Source organism: Solanum dulcamara, chromosome 5, assembly GCF_947179165.1.
Source record: "Solanum dulcamara chromosome 5, daSolDulc1.2, whole genome shotgun sequence".
In the NCBI taxonomy this organism is placed as follows: domain Eukaryota; kingdom Viridiplantae; phylum Streptophyta; class Magnoliopsida; order Solanales; family Solanaceae; genus Solanum; species Solanum dulcamara.
In genome coordinates, this window is record NC_077241.1 from 7,687,678 (window position 1) to 7,704,522 (window position 16,845).

At 31.2% G+C, this 16,845-nt stretch overlaps 1 protein-coding gene across 2 annotated transcripts; it reads left to right on the top strand.

Moving 5' to 3' along the window:
* Positions 1-5,294: 5,294 nt before the first annotated feature.
* LOC129888972 (2-isopropylmalate synthase A) lies at positions 5,295-16,641 on the top strand. 2 transcript variants are annotated; one of them, XM_055964050.1, is made up of 12 exons: positions 5,295-6,007; positions 11,498-11,711; positions 11,783-11,863; positions 12,647-12,739; positions 12,832-12,918; positions 13,675-13,775; positions 14,277-14,310; positions 14,387-14,461; positions 14,604-14,687; positions 14,807-14,941; positions 15,061-15,202; positions 15,950-16,641. In XM_055964050.1, the coding sequence occupies exons 1-12, from the start codon at positions 5,352-5,354 to the stop codon at positions 16,009-16,011; spliced, it is 1,764 nt and encodes a 587-aa protein (XP_055820025.1). In that variant the 5' UTR covers positions 5,295-5,351; the 3' UTR covers positions 16,012-16,641. The 2 variants fall into 2 exon arrangements, with proteins under 2 accessions (XP_055820025.1, XP_055820024.1); XM_055964049.1 differs by having other exon boundaries at positions 5,296-6,007; positions 15,061-15,206.
* Positions 16,642-16,845: the final 204 nt, after the last annotated feature.

Here is a 16,845-nt window from a genome sequence, read left to right on the forward strand (position 1 = left end):
TAATAAAAAACACAGAGCAGTACTTCTTAAAAAGAGTTCTAGTACAAAATATCAACATATAAGATGGAGGCAAAACACTGTTTGAAGTTTTAACTTTATAATATAACTTTATAAGATGAGCTTTTTTTGTATATTATTTAGATGAGCTTCTCAAGTCCAAATCTAAACGTAAGAAAGAAAACAAAAATTATGAAATTTTTTTTAAAAATATTTATAAATTACATTTTAATAAATATTTTTATGTATAACATAATTTAAAAGTAGTATATCTATAATCGGGTCGGTTTGGGTTCGGTCTGACTTTTTTTAGTTAAAACCAAACCAACCCTATAATGGTCGAGTTTTTTTTCCAAACACCAAACCAAGTCAAACCAAACCACTAGTTAGGTTTTTTTCCGGTTTGGTTCGGTTTGTCGGTTTGATGCGGTTTATCGATTCGCCCTGTACAACCCTAGTCATAGCTATCAATCACTACTGTCAGTTGCTACCACATGAGTACATATTATTTCTATCATTAAATTATATCCACTACCGTCATTGCCGTCTGCCGTCATCACTGCCTCCTCCACCACTATCTACCATTACTATCACTGTGATCAATTCCTACTACCAAACACCTTTACCATCACAATTAGAACCACCATCAACTATAATACCAACACATCATTAACCACCACATAGGGATGGCAATGAGGCGGGGCGAATTTTGAGCTATGTGGGGCCAAGTATATGTGTGTGGGTGGTCCCATGAGATGACCCGATGATATCTTATCTTGTGTAATAATGAGGTTGGATATAAATGAACCGGGGAAAAAGGACTTATAGAGGAACCCTTGAGTTGAGGCAGGTTAGTTAGGTGGTGTGGTTATGGAGTGGCTAGGTCCTATGTGGTGAGACAACTGGATTAAGATTAGTGGTAGTTGGATGGAACCTTCGAGTGGCTAAGGTTGTTGGGTGGTAACTATTAGAGTGAAGTGAATGGTAGTTTGGTGGGCCTATAACCCACAGGTCTCAAGTTTGTAATTAGAGTGAGTAGTGAAACTCTTGTCAGTAGACTGGGGAAGACTACAAAAGTGAGAGTAAGGAGTTTACTTATTTGATTGGGTGCACAGGCTTATAAGTTTAATTATTAAGATCTCTCTTATTTTTCTGTTCATATATTATGCGATGGGTATCAGATTGATCGATGATGCCTACTAGTACGTGTTGTTTGTATTGATACTACTCTTGCTATGCCACTTGACATAGTCTGGTTGTAGGGTCAGTTATGTCTCTTAGGTGAAGACAAATGTGACACTCTAGCAGCTTTTATTTTTCCTTCCTTATGGTGGGAGCTGTGTCATTCTTTTTGTAAATGTTACTACTCTTAGAAGCTCTTGTACCTGTTTTAGACTAGTATTCGTGGGGGTTTTATGTGTCATTTTGTATAAATTGGATTATTGCAGATTATTAAAAATTTCTGGCTTAAATACTCAAGTTTTAATATAAATTCCGCAATGCTTTTCATATAAGGGGTTAAGGATTCTCCTACTTAGGTCATAAAGTGGGTGTCCGCACGGCCCGATAAGTTGGGTCCTGACAATTCTTAATACTAAACTTCATTAGACAAATAAAAATATTAAAAATTAGATCTTAATTATTTTTATATGGTGCTTAGTTCTAAAATTTTGTGTAAGTAATCTGAATGCTTAATAAGTACTTGTACAGTTTTTTTTTTGTTTTCCAAAGTTGTACCTGTCTAATACAGCACCTATCTACCACCATCTCATTAAGAACATTCAAACTAGCAGCCATATATTACAACTAGAGACATAATAGTCTACTATTATTTCTAACTCTAACGCATAGGGTAGTTATTAATTATTATGCTAATGCACTAGCAAGTTGGCAATCCAAATTTGCTTATTATTTATTAGTAATTGCATTTATCTATATAACTGGTCTAAGAAATTAATTTTCTTTTGTAGTGTGAAGATGAATTATTCTTCTAATTAACGTCTCCCCTGAGTCCTTGAAAAGTTGATTGGGAAGAATTGCACTTTTTCAATAATTTTTTATTTAATAAGAAAATAACAAATTCTGTGGAACGGGGAAGGGCAGAACAGATTTATGTGGATCGGAGCGATGCGGGTGAAAACATTATTTTGTACTATGTGGTGGTGGTGGTGGGGGGGGGGGGTAAAATCTTTATGGATTTGCTCTACAATTGCCTAGAACCTAGCGCACAGCGGGAGTTTTAGTGCACCGGACTGCCAACTAACATCAACCAACTGCACCATTATCATTACTATCACTCCAATCATTACAACATCATGCACCTCCACTATAATTGATGAACATAAATATTTTATTTTTAATCAGATAAAAAAATTATTTTTCTAATATATTTTTATTGAAATTGTATATTTATCATGTTTAAAAATAAATAAATTATGTACATTCAACTGTTAAAAAACGACTAATCTTTAGTCATTCAATTTTAAACATTGGAGACAACATCTTAATCATTCATTCTTTTTATTTAGATTTAAATGTTTCAGTCTTAATAAAAAATGAATGAGGCCTAAAACTCGAAACACACAACAACAACATACTCAGTGAAATTCCACAAGTGGGATCTGGAGAGGGTATAGTGTATGCAGACCTTATCACTACCACATTGAGATAAAAATGTTGTTTCCGAAAGACCCTCGACTCAAAAGTATCAGTCCCAGGAAAGAGAGAGCAACAATATATATATATATAATCATATTGGCACTCGAAACATACCTACTTATATTTTTATTTTTATTTAAATATGGAGAAAAAACTCAAATATGTCATCGAACTTTCAGAAAAGACTTATTTATGTCATTCGTTAAAAAATTGGCTTATCTATGCCATTGACGTTTAAGAAAAAGTACATCTATGCCATTATTTTTTAACTCCGATTTTACAAAATCACCCAAACAACTTTTAACACTTTTCATTTGGAGTTTTGAATCAAATGTACTCTGTTTGCTCCTTCTTCTTCAGGAACACATGAAGAACACTAAGAGCCCGTTTGGATGGGCTTATAAGTTGGTCAAACCAACTTATAAGCCCTTTTTAGCTTATTGTGGTGTTTGCCTAATGCTAACTTTAAGCCAGAAAGTTTTTAAAGTCAGTCAAAAATGAAAAGTTAGGATTCCTAACTTTTTTTTCTAAGTGCTTAAAGTCATTTTCTTTGACCATGGAAATTACTTTTATATCCCTTATATTTTAATTAAATTCCCAAACTACTCTTTTTATTCTATTAACCCTAAAATTCACATAATTTTTCTCATTTAAGCACTTTTATCCAAACACTCATCTGCTTATTTATAAAAATAACATTCAGCACTTTAAAGTTCTAAAAACACTTCATACATAAAAGTTACTTTTTTTAAGCCCATCCAAACGGGCTCTAAGAACTATAAATTTTCAACTTCTCCAATTTTTCACGAAATCACCTCAAAATTCAATAATAGCGTCCCTCCGAGTTAGATATCAAAACCAAATATCTTTTGAGCTTGAATTCAACCTAACTCAACAAGACACACTTTAAGTTTTTTCAAAATTTCAAAATTTCAACATCTTTTAATGGTAGACTCAAAATTTTAAAAATCTATTTTGATTCGTATTTTTGTTGTTGTTTTTGACATTCGACCCTTGTTCCCTAGCCTTTTTGAGTCTGTGTTCAAAATTTCAAGTGATTTAGAGTTGTGAAGATGATTCTACAAATTAAAGGAGGTTAAAATTTTGAAATTTTAATTTTTTTTAAGTGTGTCCCGTTGAATTGGGTTAAATTCGAGCTCAACAGATATTGAATTTTGATATCTAGTTTGGAGGGACGATACTCTTGAAATTTGAGGTGATTTCATGAAAAATTGAAGAAGTTGAAAATTTGTAATTCTTGGTGTTCTTCATGTGTTCTTGGTAGTTTTGAAGAAGAAGTAGCAAAAAGAGTACATTTAATCAAAAACTTCAATTGAAAAGTATTAAAAGTTGTTTGATGGTTTCGCAAAATCAAAGTTAAAAAATAATGGTATAAATAAACCTTTTATCAAACGACAATAGCATAAATGAGTCAAACTTTTAACGGATGACATAAATGAGCATTTTCTAAAAGTTCAATGGCATATTTGAGCCTTTTCCCTTTAAATATTAACATTTACTTATCTAAAAACTAAGTAAAAGAGTAAAAATGAATAAAAGATATTTATTAAATTAATTACACAAAAGAGTAGTAGTATGAGCAAATTAGTCAAATATAATTCTTTTTATTAAGAATAAATTAATTAAGAGAATTATTATAAATAAATCAAAATAAAAGAGATAATCATCCAATCAAATCACAAGGAAAATGAGTATTATTAAAAACTATAAACCTTTGAAGAAATCTCAGAAATTATCCCCCAAATATAAACAATTGTATTTACAAAATCTCTTTGTGAAATGGTCTAAGAGTCTGGTGACTTAAAAAAAATAACTTTTATGCATGAAGTGTTTTTAGAATTTTAAAGTGCTGAAAGTTATTTTTATAAATAAGCAGTTGAGTGTTTGAATAAAAGTGCTTATGCCGAAGAAATGAGAAAAATAATGTGAATTTTAGGGTTAAAAGAATAAAAAGGGTAGTTTGAGAATTTAGTTAAAATATAAGGGATATAAAAGTAATTTTCATGATCAAAGAAAATGACTTTAAGCACTTGGAAAAAAAAGGTTAGAAATCCTAAGTTTTATCATTTTTGACCGATTTTAAGAACTTTATGACTTAAAGTTAATATTAAGCAAATACCACAATAAACTAAAAATAGCTTATAAGTTGATTTGATCAATTTATAAATCAATCCAAATGGGTTCTAAATCTTTGGGATATATATGAGATAAATGCTTATAAGGTAAAGTTAGACATGACTCATGAATTGGTGTCCACGTTCCAAAAAAATAATAATTAAGTTTTGGAATACGCTATTAAAAACATATTATTTTCTTACGTGTCAGCCTTTCTTAATTTAATTTCTTTACCTTCTTTTCTTTTTAATCCGTTTCAAAAAATATATTACTTTAATATAAATAAAAATAATTTAATTTTAAAATTCTTATTTTACACCTAGTAAAATAATTTTCAACCATATAAATATTCAAAAAATTGTTTTAAATTATAAATTATAAATTATATTTTAAAATATTGTATCAAATCAAAAAAAATAATGAAACGAATGAAATATATACTCTCGTTTTTTTTTGTATCCTCCATTGGTTACCATTAAAAGGCCACTATCAAACCCACTTTTCTCCTGTGTTTGACCATTTTCTGCACATTTTCTCCTATTTTGTCTACCAAAAATAAAATGTCGTCTTCTTCTTCTTCTCTGTGTACAAACTCTGCATTTTCTCAGAGCAGTAATGTCTCCTCCTTCCAATCCAAAAATCCTCTACTTCACTCCATTTGTAATAGCAATAACTTCACTCCTTCAATTAAAAAAAACTTTATCCGATGCTCGATTCGCCATCGACGACCTGAATATATACCCAGTAAAATCTCCGATCCAAAATACATCCGCATTTTCGACACAACTCTACGTGACGGTGAGCAATCTCCAGGTGCTACAATGACTACAAAAGAGAAACTGGATGTCGCTCGTCAACTCGCGAAACTCGGTGTTGATATAATCGAAGCTGGTTTTCCAGCTTCATCTGAAGCTGATTTCGAAGCTGTAAAATTAATTGCAGAAGAAGTTGGTAATTATAACGATGAAAATGGATATGTGCCTGTGATTTGTGGGTTATCTAGATGTAATAAAAATGATATTGATAAAGCTTGGGGAGCTGTGAAATATGCTAAGAAACCTAGGGTTCATACGTTTATTGCGACTAGTGAAATACATATGAAGTATAAATTGATGATGAGTAGAGAAGAAGTTGTGGAGAAAGCAACGAGTATGGTAGCTTATGCCAGAAGCCTTGGATGTGAAGATGTTGAATTTAGTCCTGAAGATGCTGGAAGGTATGCATTTTTTTAAAAAATATTACTTACTTTCGTTTGTTTTTATCGTTTGATTGATAGGATAAAGTTAATAATTTTGAAATTAATTTAATTTGACGACACTATACATTCAATTATCTTGTTTTTTTATACGGTTTATGGCGGGTCAGTGTGCCTTTTTTTAAAATATTTGTCACGTTGAGATTAAAATATTACTCTTTTTATGATTAAAATTCTATTAGCTGGTGATTGATTAATAAAATGAAATAATTTTAGGGATGTGTTGAGAAAAATGTATATTTTTTGGAAAATAATTTCTAATAAAATAAATATAATTATTTTTTAAAATTTATGTTTGTACTGTGGTCAGATAAAATGTTTAAGATATAAAGAATTTTTGTTTATATTTATCAAATTGTACTTGTTAGATTTATCGTTGATTTTTCTTCACAATAAAGTATTACTAAACGGGTATTTGATTCAGATAAAATAGAGATGGTGCCACTAAGTAGTTATTAAATAAGAAAATGTATATTTTTTAAAACGGATTAAAAAAGAAGAGTGTCACATAAATTAGGATAAAGTAATAATATTTTTTTTGTGCTTATTACTAAGTTGCGCAAACTCTTCATTTTTGCTGCCACACCCATGTAGACACGAGACGGGTGCGGGATACGTGTGGGATTCGGTCAACCCACATCGGATACGTTGACCAAGAGTCCATGGACAACCCACATTAGACGGGTGTGGGATACTTGTGGGATTCGGTCAACCCACATCAGATACTTTGACCAAGATACTTTTCCTCTTGGTCAATATTTGTTGCTTCATGTTTCAAGCCAAAACTTCATGTTTTAAGTCAAACAGAAAGATGCTAAATATTCAAGCGGTTGTAATCCGACTTATAGTAGCCAATAGCAATGATCTATGAGGAGAGTTGGTGGAAGGTCTTGAATGACTTTCTTTTTCTTTTTTGAGGGAAGAATATATTTATCTTTATAACTATATTTTTATAATATTGAATACTTTTAGCTAAATTCCTGCACCCGTATCCATACTCGAATTCGTATTCCTGAATTTTAAAATTTAGATTTTGCTGAATCCGACTCTCGGATTTGCATTCGTCTCAGACACCCACACCCGAATCCGAGCAACTTAGGTTTAGTAAGTAAAATAAATAATTATTCTTGATAAATACTACAAAAGTGAGGTGGGGATGAGATGTTGGGGGTGAGGTGAGGTGCAATAAAAATGAGGTGCGTTGGAAGTTGGGGAGGTTAAAATCATCATAAAATGCCATTTTTGTAACTTTTTCCTTGTTTTAATTAATAAAGTTATTTTTCTCATTTTAAAGATTATTTTTAATCAACCAAACATGAAGATTTTTAAAACATTTTAAAAAATATATCTTTTACTCCATTTAGAACACAAATCACTCAATTTTTAATGCTTGCAATAATACTCGTAAGTATTAGTTATGCTTGCATTAATCATAGATATTATATTTTTTATGCATTATTTAGTTTAGTGTATTTAAAATAGCATGCATTGCATAAAAATATTTATTTACAAAAATATCCTTAACAATTATGGTGGAAAAGATGTAAAAAAGATTTTGAGGGATAATTGAGTCTTTAATCATGTTAATGCGTGCATTAAATCCTCTTGCATTACTAATACTTAGAAATCCATGGTATTAGTAATACACAATAGAATGTATAACTAATACATAACATGAAAAAGTGTATCAAACAGTACTACTAATACACATAATTAATGTATACATTAATTTTGCTAATAAACTCTACCAAATGACACTACATTAAAGTTATTAAATTATTGAACCAAAACAATAGCAATTCTTAGCTATTGAGCTCCTACACTTTTGAGTTATAAGCTAATTGCTCAGTGGATTTTTCTGGATGGTTTCAGATGTTTATTTAATTTGTGGGAATAGCTGGTAGATCACTCTTAAAATTCTGAAAAGACGATATTGGGTGGTGTGTTTGGTATAAAAATTATTTTTTAAAAAAATACGTGGTTTTTTTAAGTGTTCAGTATACAAGTAAAATATCATTTTAAAATTGTGTATATAATCTAGATAATTTCCAATTCTAAGGTAGTAGTTTTAAAATTATGTGTATACTTTATCCTACCTTAGATTTTATTTTGTGGGATTACATTGAATATGTTGTTTTTGTTGTTGTTGTTGTAATCTAGATAGATAAAATATCTACGGAGGTGGAATGAAGATGATGTATACTAGAGGGTGAGAATAACACAATTAAGTTTAACATAAAATGTCATTTGTAAAACTTATTTTTTCCCCTTGTTTTAAAGAAATTTGTTTAATTTAGGATAAATATTTTTAAAATTTTAATAAATCAGGTATGAAAAAAACTAAGAATCTAAAATATTTTCTTCCCTTTCGAACACCCCATTGTTAGGGCATCTCCAATCCTATCCCTATTTGGAGACAATCAACTCCAACAGGGGTATTCACGGGTCGGTTTGGATCGATTATTGGTCAAAATCAAAATCAAATCAATTTAATAGATTTTAAAATTATTAAAATCAAACCAAACCAAATAAAATATACAACCATCGGTTTGGTTGTTATCGGTTTAGGTTTGATTTGGTTCAGTTATTCGGTTATTAACCATACACAAAAATAAAAAATAAAACGATTCATTCAAAAGAGAAAAAAAGACAATAATTCATTCAATTTTTTTATCTTTGTGTCATCTTGGATCTTATAATTCTTATACCAGAATTTTATTTATGTTTAACTTTCTGTTTATATTGTTAGCTGATTCAATGTACTTAACAGCATAAATTTACTGAATAATGCACAAGCTAATGATATGATTGTACAAATAAAAGATGCATCATACCTTACTATTTTAAATTAGTGTGCTGCACTTTTTGCATAAAAAAAGTGTTCATAAAAATAAACATATTATGTTCATATAATTATGAAAAATATGTATATGATTTGTCGGTTAGGTTTGGTTATTTCTTCGGTATTTTTGAACAAAACCAAAATCAAACCAAACCAAATAAAAAATCAGTTTATTTGATCAGATTGGTTTGGTTTTTCGGTTTGGATCGGTTTTAACCCAAACCGTGAACACCCCTAACTCCAACCCAATATCTATTTTACACTCTAAAACGATTTTTTTTATCTCTCCTCAATATTATTTTATTATATTTATTTTATTTTTATTTTCTTATTTTATAATATAAATCCTTTCTTCTTTTTTCAAATAATCACTCTATATAATCTTCATGTAATATAAAGTTTTATTCTTTTCAATTTTTTTCATGTAATACAAAATTATAATTCATCCTAAATTTCTAAATAATATAAATTACAAGCAAATATTATAACACATATTAATGGACAATTCAAATAAAAGTGAAATCACTGATGAAATACAATTATATAAATATTACATCATCATAAAATTAATTTAATAAATACTCAACTTTCAATATTATTACGTTGCTCCCATAAATGCTCTATTAATGCATTACATATTTCAAAATGAGCATTTTTGTCCTTAACTTTTTTTATGTCTAGTTAAAAATTGTTCAAATTGGAGATTTTCATCTACCATCATTTCTGTCGTTGTAGTTGGAGCTTCCGAAGTATCTTGAATTGGCGTATTATGATCACGCTCATTCTCGATTATCATATCGAGTATAATACATATAGTCATTATATCATATAACACTTCCTTTCTCCAAAAAGTAGATTATTTGAATTATCATTTAAATTTTGTGCATTTTTTCATAGTGGAAAATAATTATAATTATAAATTAAATATTTAAGGTGACGAAAATTTTAAAAAATTATTAATTCATGATGGAAGTAGTGTACTTTTCAGTAATATATTTTTAAATGTTTTTGATTTAATTATTCATTTACACGTGCCCTTTTCACTTTTGTGATGGTTATTTTTTTACTACGATTATAAATTATAATAAAACTAACTTATATCTCAATTTTTTTTACGGAACCTCATTAATTAAAATTATAAATTAGTATAAAATTAAATTAATATAATAAATATAATACATACATTTAAAATAATTATGAATATTAAAAACTTAATTAATGATTTTATATAATTTATAATATGTTAATTATAAATGTTATATAATATATATAATATTAAAATAATCGAAAAATGAAATAGAGGATGAACAGTAGTTCTCACCTCTTCATAAATAAAGAATAGAGGGTTTTTTGGAGTATAGTTGGAGACCTTATTCTCTATTTTACTCTTCAAATATAAAGTACAGACACTGAAAAAGAAATGGATTAGAGATGGTCTTAAGAATAATATTTTCTTCCCTTTCGAACACCCCATTTTTTTAATAGAATAATTTCATTTTGTTTTTAAAATCAGTGATATGATTACAAAATTTCAAATTCAACTTGAAGTACTCCAGACTTATTTTCCTAATTCATGCTCATGTTCGAAAGTACTCTAAATTTATTTTCCAAATTCATGTTCATGAATTGCAAATATAGTAATCTATTTTTTTTTTGCAAAAAATATAACCAAACATATTTTCATCTTCAAAAATTTTAGTTAAAAAAAGTATTTGAAATTTAGGGCCAAAGGCCTATTAATTTCTAATCAGTGTCAGAACTAGTTAGTATTCAGTGAACTAATCTAGGTGCACACAATCTAATACATATTTCATCATTCTTTTTTAATAAGAAGAAAGGAAGAATGAAAGTATGAAAAGAAAAAGGTTTAAACTTTTTAAAAAATAGTTTTTTTTTGGGTTAAAAGAAGATTATCATTTACTATTATGCTTCTTTACAAACAGAAGTGGCGGCATTAGTTTAGTAGTTTTTTTCTGTTATTTTTTCCCTAGGAGCTATACCTTTTTTGCTTTTTTTGTTGACTCGAATCAATAGTCTTAGAGTTGGAGGTGGAAAATGCTTACTATCTAAGCAACTCCTCTTATCAACTTTAAAGAACTAGTCGTTAGGATAAAACCTTCATAAAATTTAGCATTAACAAGGCAATATTTGATTGCCCTTTTGATAATCTGCATATAATTCAAAATTAATTATGCAGTGATTGGTTGTCTTATATTGCTTGCATAAATAATATCAGATAAGTTAGGTAGAAATTTATATATTATATTATGGGAAGAATAAGGATGTGGCAGGAGATTAGTAATACCTGGAACTAAAATTACAAAATCATAGTTTTAACCTTCATAATAGTAAGAAACCTTTTTTTATTGTTGCTCGCTGGTAAGTAGTTGGAGAAATGTACGTGTCCAAGTTGGTTCAGAAACCACTGTTATAAAAAAAAAGGTAGTTTTAAAAAGACTAAAAGAGTAACCTTGGAGGCTTAGAGCAATGATAAAGCTGTCCATGTGGTACCTAATTCATAAGTTCAATGGTAACCCTTGCGCGTGTGTATTTACTTCATACTACTTGGGATGCAGCCCTTTCTGACCGAGTCTATATTTGTTGTTTAGGTCTGATCGAGAGTTCCTTTATGATATCCTTGGAGAAGTTATCAAAGCTGGTGCAACAACCCTTAACATACCTGATACTGTTGGATACAATATTCCAAGTGAATTTGGACAATTAATTGCTGACATAAAAGCAAATACTCCAGGGATTGAAAATGTGATAATATCAACACACTGCCAAAATGATCTTGGCCTTTCTACTGCCAACACTTTAGCTGTAAGTGTTCAATTTCTTCCATGCCTAAAATGGTTATGTATGAAAAATATTGAAGCATTGTCCAATTTCAGGGAGCTTGTGCAGGTGCAAGACAACTAGAAGTGACCATTAATGGCATTGGTGAAAGAGCTGGGAATGCTTCTCTGGAGGAGGTGAGTCAGAGACTCTTGTACAAACAAACACACTTCAGCTTCTTACATGCATGATTTTTGAGGTCCACAAAATGGAATGGGGTAGGGAGTGGGTGGTAAGAAAAGGAATGATTATGAAATGGAATAGTTGATAGAAGAATGACTGAGACCATAAAATATTTTCATACCCGTAAGGATTATACAGCCTATGGTGTGAGATTCCATACTATCATGAATTGTTACTGTCTCACCAAATTAAAAGTATGTCTTAGTCCAATTTTCACACACAACAAGAAAGGAATAGAAATTGTGTATGGCTTAATTCTTATTCGTGAAGACGTGAGAGCAGGTATATTATCATTATATTCTTTGTTAGAATCAAATGAGAATAATATTGTATGAAGAAGAGCAAAAACAAGTGCCAGCTAACTTTTCTGCTATATGATAGGTGTTAAAAGTTAAAACTGTTCCATATCATTATATTCCCGTCCAGTAAATGCTTGTTTCACCTACCAATAGGTTTCATACTGAATTTGATACAATATTGCTTATATGAGGGACTAGCTGCTTCTCTTTTTTTGTTTTATGGAAGACAAATCATATTGACAAGAACAGCTGCAAAAATGCAAAAAATAATGGATTACTTTACAGCCTTTGACGGTGATACCTGACACTTGAAAATTGACAAACTACCGACTTGTATAGGAGCTCTTTTGCCTCTTTGATACTTTTTTCTGTTTGATCATTTTCTTGTGCTTTCTTTCTTTCGTTTTAACTTTTTACCTTTCCCTTGTACTAAAATAGGTTGTAATGGCCTTAAAATGTCGTGGAGAGCAAGTATTAGGTGGCCTCTACACGGGGATTAATACTCAACATATTGTCCTGTTGAGCAAAATGGTATTGTACACTTGTTGCATCCAAATCTTCTAGAGACTTATACTGGCTAAAATCTGTTTTTTAATGCTTTTTGCTGACCTATATCTTTGCAGGTGGAGGATTACACTGGGCTACAGGTGCAGCCACATAAGGCCATTGTTGGAGCTAATGCATTTGCTCATGAAAGTGGCATCCATCAGGTCTGTGTTATTTTTTCTAATTATAGCATGGATGCACCTAGATTCAGTGTTGTAAACGTTTTCGTCATATTACTATTGCTAAACATAACATGCAGTTATTTAAGTTGTAAGATCCATTTCGTTAATCTACTGAAAGTATTGTTGTTTTACTTCCTCTTTCTGAGACTGGACACTTGACTCACTTGTTCACTAGTGAAGCTTAAGTACATGTATATATTTTGTCAAGTTTGGGGCATTATAACAGAAATCACCACCAAAGAAAGAAGCCTCAAAGTCCACAAAAAATCACCCCAGTAGGAGCCTCAACGTATCCTTTTTGGGGGCATTATAACAGAAACCACAGGTGCTCCTAGATTAAGATATCTTTTAGCTCCCAACAAAAAGGGCTTAACTTCAAAAGTTTGAATCTACCCACTCTTTCATCTTTGAAATTTTTTATTTCCTTTTTGGCCTTTTCACTTAAAGGTGTGCATTTGTTGTAATTTTCTCTTGTTGAATTTAGCAATGTATCTTCTACATATCCGTTAGAGCTCAATTCAATTATTTTTTCGGCTGGCTGTTCAGATTCTTCTTAGATTTCAATTATTTCAGTTACCATTCTTTGATTATTTGTTGTTAGTTCCCCATTGGCCCCTCTGTTTTTCCTTCCTAATGATTAGATTTTCTAACTTTCAATTATCATAAAGTTCTCAACTAAAAGAAGAGATAATAATCTAAGTTTCTTCTGTCTTATTGCTTCCCTTTTATATGCTCTAGGATGGAATGTTAAAACACAAGGATACCTATGAGATTATATCTCCTGAAGATATTGGGCTTAGTCGTTCTAATGAAGCGGGTATTGTCCTTGGGAAACTCAGGTATGCTTTGGTTTTCCAGTCAATAATTATTTTTGTAATGTCATAGAGATCATTCAGTTTGTTTGCAAGTCTATGCTTATTATGTTTACTTTGGAAATATTTTTTTACTACTGCGAGTATAGCTCCATGATCTCCACGCCATTCGATTTGATCTTACATTTACTATCAGCTTTTTGTTGCTATCATGGAAGAAGTTCTTTTCGTACTGGAGTACTGCCCCATGAACTCCATACCGTTGCTATTTCAACAGTAAATTGTCCATTTTTAATAAAGTAGTATTTCAGCCTTTAGTATCTCTTTCTCTTATGTTTGAGCTAAAGTCTTGTTGACATTTTCTTGCTATAAATTGGTTGTTGTCACTATTGTATCACACAATCATAATAATAATCTTTACTATTCTCCCTCCTGCACCTCCATCTTAATTTCTCATTTGCAACTTTCACATTGAGCTACATCCTTCCTTTAGTAAATTGATAACATGTTGAATTATATTTTTTGCAGTGGGCGCCATGCATTGAAATCCAAAATGCTTGAGGTAAGTTGCATACCTTATGGATTGCACATATTTTTTTATCAGAAAAAAGGGATCATTCATTTTAATCCCATTCCAGCTTGGATATGACATTGATGGAAAAGAACTAGAGGACCTCTTTTGGCGTTTTAAATCAGTAGCTGAGAAGAAAAAGGTGAATTAAATTGTTCATATTTCTGTTATTAAGCACTCAATAGCTCTGGAAATTTCTACTTCTACCTGTGTGGAACCAATCTAGAAGTTGAAGCAGATGAAATATATTGTTCATTTATTTGTCTTCCCTACTGCTCTTTCAGAAAATTACAGATGAGGACTTAATAGCACTGATGTCAGATGAAGTTCTCCAGCCTCATGTTTATTGGAAGCTTGGAGATGTACAGGTAGATGAAACTCTTCCCTTGTCTTGTCTTTGTCGGTCCTTTTTCTTTCTTTCTTTCTTTCTTTTGGATTGAAAATAACAGTTCAGCTGATTCAAAATGATCTAACGTTCAATGGACAGATTACGTGTGGAAGTCTTGGCCTCTCTACAGCAACTGTTAAGCTTATAAACACTGATGGTCAAGAGCATATTGCTTGTTCTGTTGGAACAGGACCTGTTGATGCAACTTATAAGGCAGTGGACCTCATTGTGAAGGTTTGATACAACAGAAACTCTCATAAAACTGATGGTCAAAAATTGCAATTATATTTATAAAACATTTATCCTATATATGGTGCGTGTACTGCATTAATGTACTTTTCCTCATTATGCAGGTGCCTATAACGCTCCTCGAATATACCATGAATGCAGTCACAGAAGGTATAGATGCCATAGCTTCAACTAGAGTGTCAATCCGCAGTGAGGATGACCATAATGTAACAAATGGCTCAACTGGACAGACTCTTCACCGTACATGTAGGTATGAAATCTACACAAAATGTTGTTTGCCTCTATCTCCCTTTCAGTTCTTTCATGTAGAATCTGGGAATATGGAGATGATAGAGTCAGAGACGAGTTTTCATGGAAAATTTCCAAACAATGACACAGTATGGAAGTGTAAATGTAGTAGAAAAATATACACACAAAATATGACAAGTAACGATATCAATATCTAACCTTTATATAGTATAAATGTATCATAGCACAGGTAAGGAACTTCAGTATCTAATATGTCAAGCAATTATATACTAAATATATATGTATCATCTGAAGCAGAACCCTTAATTGACATAACATTCTTGTTTCTGCTACCACAACCCTCATTCGTGCATAACTAAACTGAAGATATTCTAAACATTACCCCTTTGGTGGAAAGTTACACTTTATATACAAGGTTAAAATTAAGTATGCTTTATGTATATATAGTAGATGTTGAATCCCCTTGGCTTCTTTGTGTGTTTACTTCATATTTGAACCCCATTAATAAAAATCTTGACTTCGGCACTAAGTGTGTCCAACAGTACAAGTAGGAGCTTCAAATGCTTAACAAAGTGATGACAATGCTTGACTGTGTATCAAAAACATATCCTACATATATGCTTGAGTCCAGCATGTAGTTGATACGTGAACATCATCTTCTTAGGTGCCTCGTAGCTTACCAGAATAATCTATCAGTTTTCCTTTCTGACTTGACATTAATTCTTGTCTCATCTTTTCTTTCAGTGGAACTGGAGCGGATATGGATGTTGTTATCTCTAGTGCCCGAGCCTATATTGGTGCATTGAACAAAATGTTGAGTTTTGAAAAGCTTGTCTCGAGATACAACAAACCCGAAGACAGTGTGGTGGTATAAATGGTGGTGTGTGATGGAGGACTAAAGTACTCCTGCCTCCATCATCTCTGGCAAATTCATGTTCCATTTCCTCATCATTTCTCGTCAATTGTATAGAATTAGGGTGCCTTATCAACAAAATACGACTTGCCTGGAAGAAGTTGCAACGATAAAAGGCAAATTTTAGTCGTCTTGCATTTTCATTTTCTTGCCATGTGACCAGAAGGTCACGGGTTCAAGCCTTGGAAATAGCTTCTGGCAGAAATGCAAGGTAAGACTGCATACAATAGACCCTTGTGGTCGGCCCTTCCCCGAACCTGCGCATAGCGGGAGCTTTAGTGCACCTGGCTATCCTTTTTTTTTCTCTCCATTCTTCTGCAGGTTGATGTACAGCTTGTAGTTTATTCTGGGACAAAGCTTAAATGTAATAAATGTATGAAAATCATATAAGCTTTGTGTTGTACCAATTAAACATAGACACTTTTATGTGGTTTAGCTTTAAATTTGTTTGTGCTTATGCATTGCTATGTTAGGATCTTCCCTTTGAAGTTAATTACAGATACATATGAGGTTTCTTTCTGAATGGTTTTTAAAATAGCAAAAGTCTGTTTTATTGTTAATTTTATAGCATTTGTCTGGTTCTTTGATTGATTTTCCTTTCCAAAGGAAGTGTATTGAGGGGCGTAGCTAGGTAGGGCCAGGTGGAAAATTTTACTATTTATACATGGTTAAAATTAATTTTTATGTATAGATGTTGAATCCCTTTTGACTTCTTCTTGTGTTTACT

Bases quoted from the DNA above. Each gene is read 5' to 3' on its own strand.
- LOC129888972 (XM_055964049.1), top strand. From the start codon at position 5,352: ATGTCGTCTTCTTCTTCTTCTCTGTGTACAAACTCTGCATTTTCTCAG. The intron at 14,311-14,386 runs GTAAGTTGCATA...ATCCCATTCCAG, and splicing joins TGAAATCCAAAATGCTTGAG to CTTGGATATGACATTGATGG. The intron at 15,207-15,949 runs GTATGAAATCTA...CTTTTCTTTCAG, and splicing joins ACTCTTCACCGTACATGTAG to TGGAACTGGAGCGGATATGG.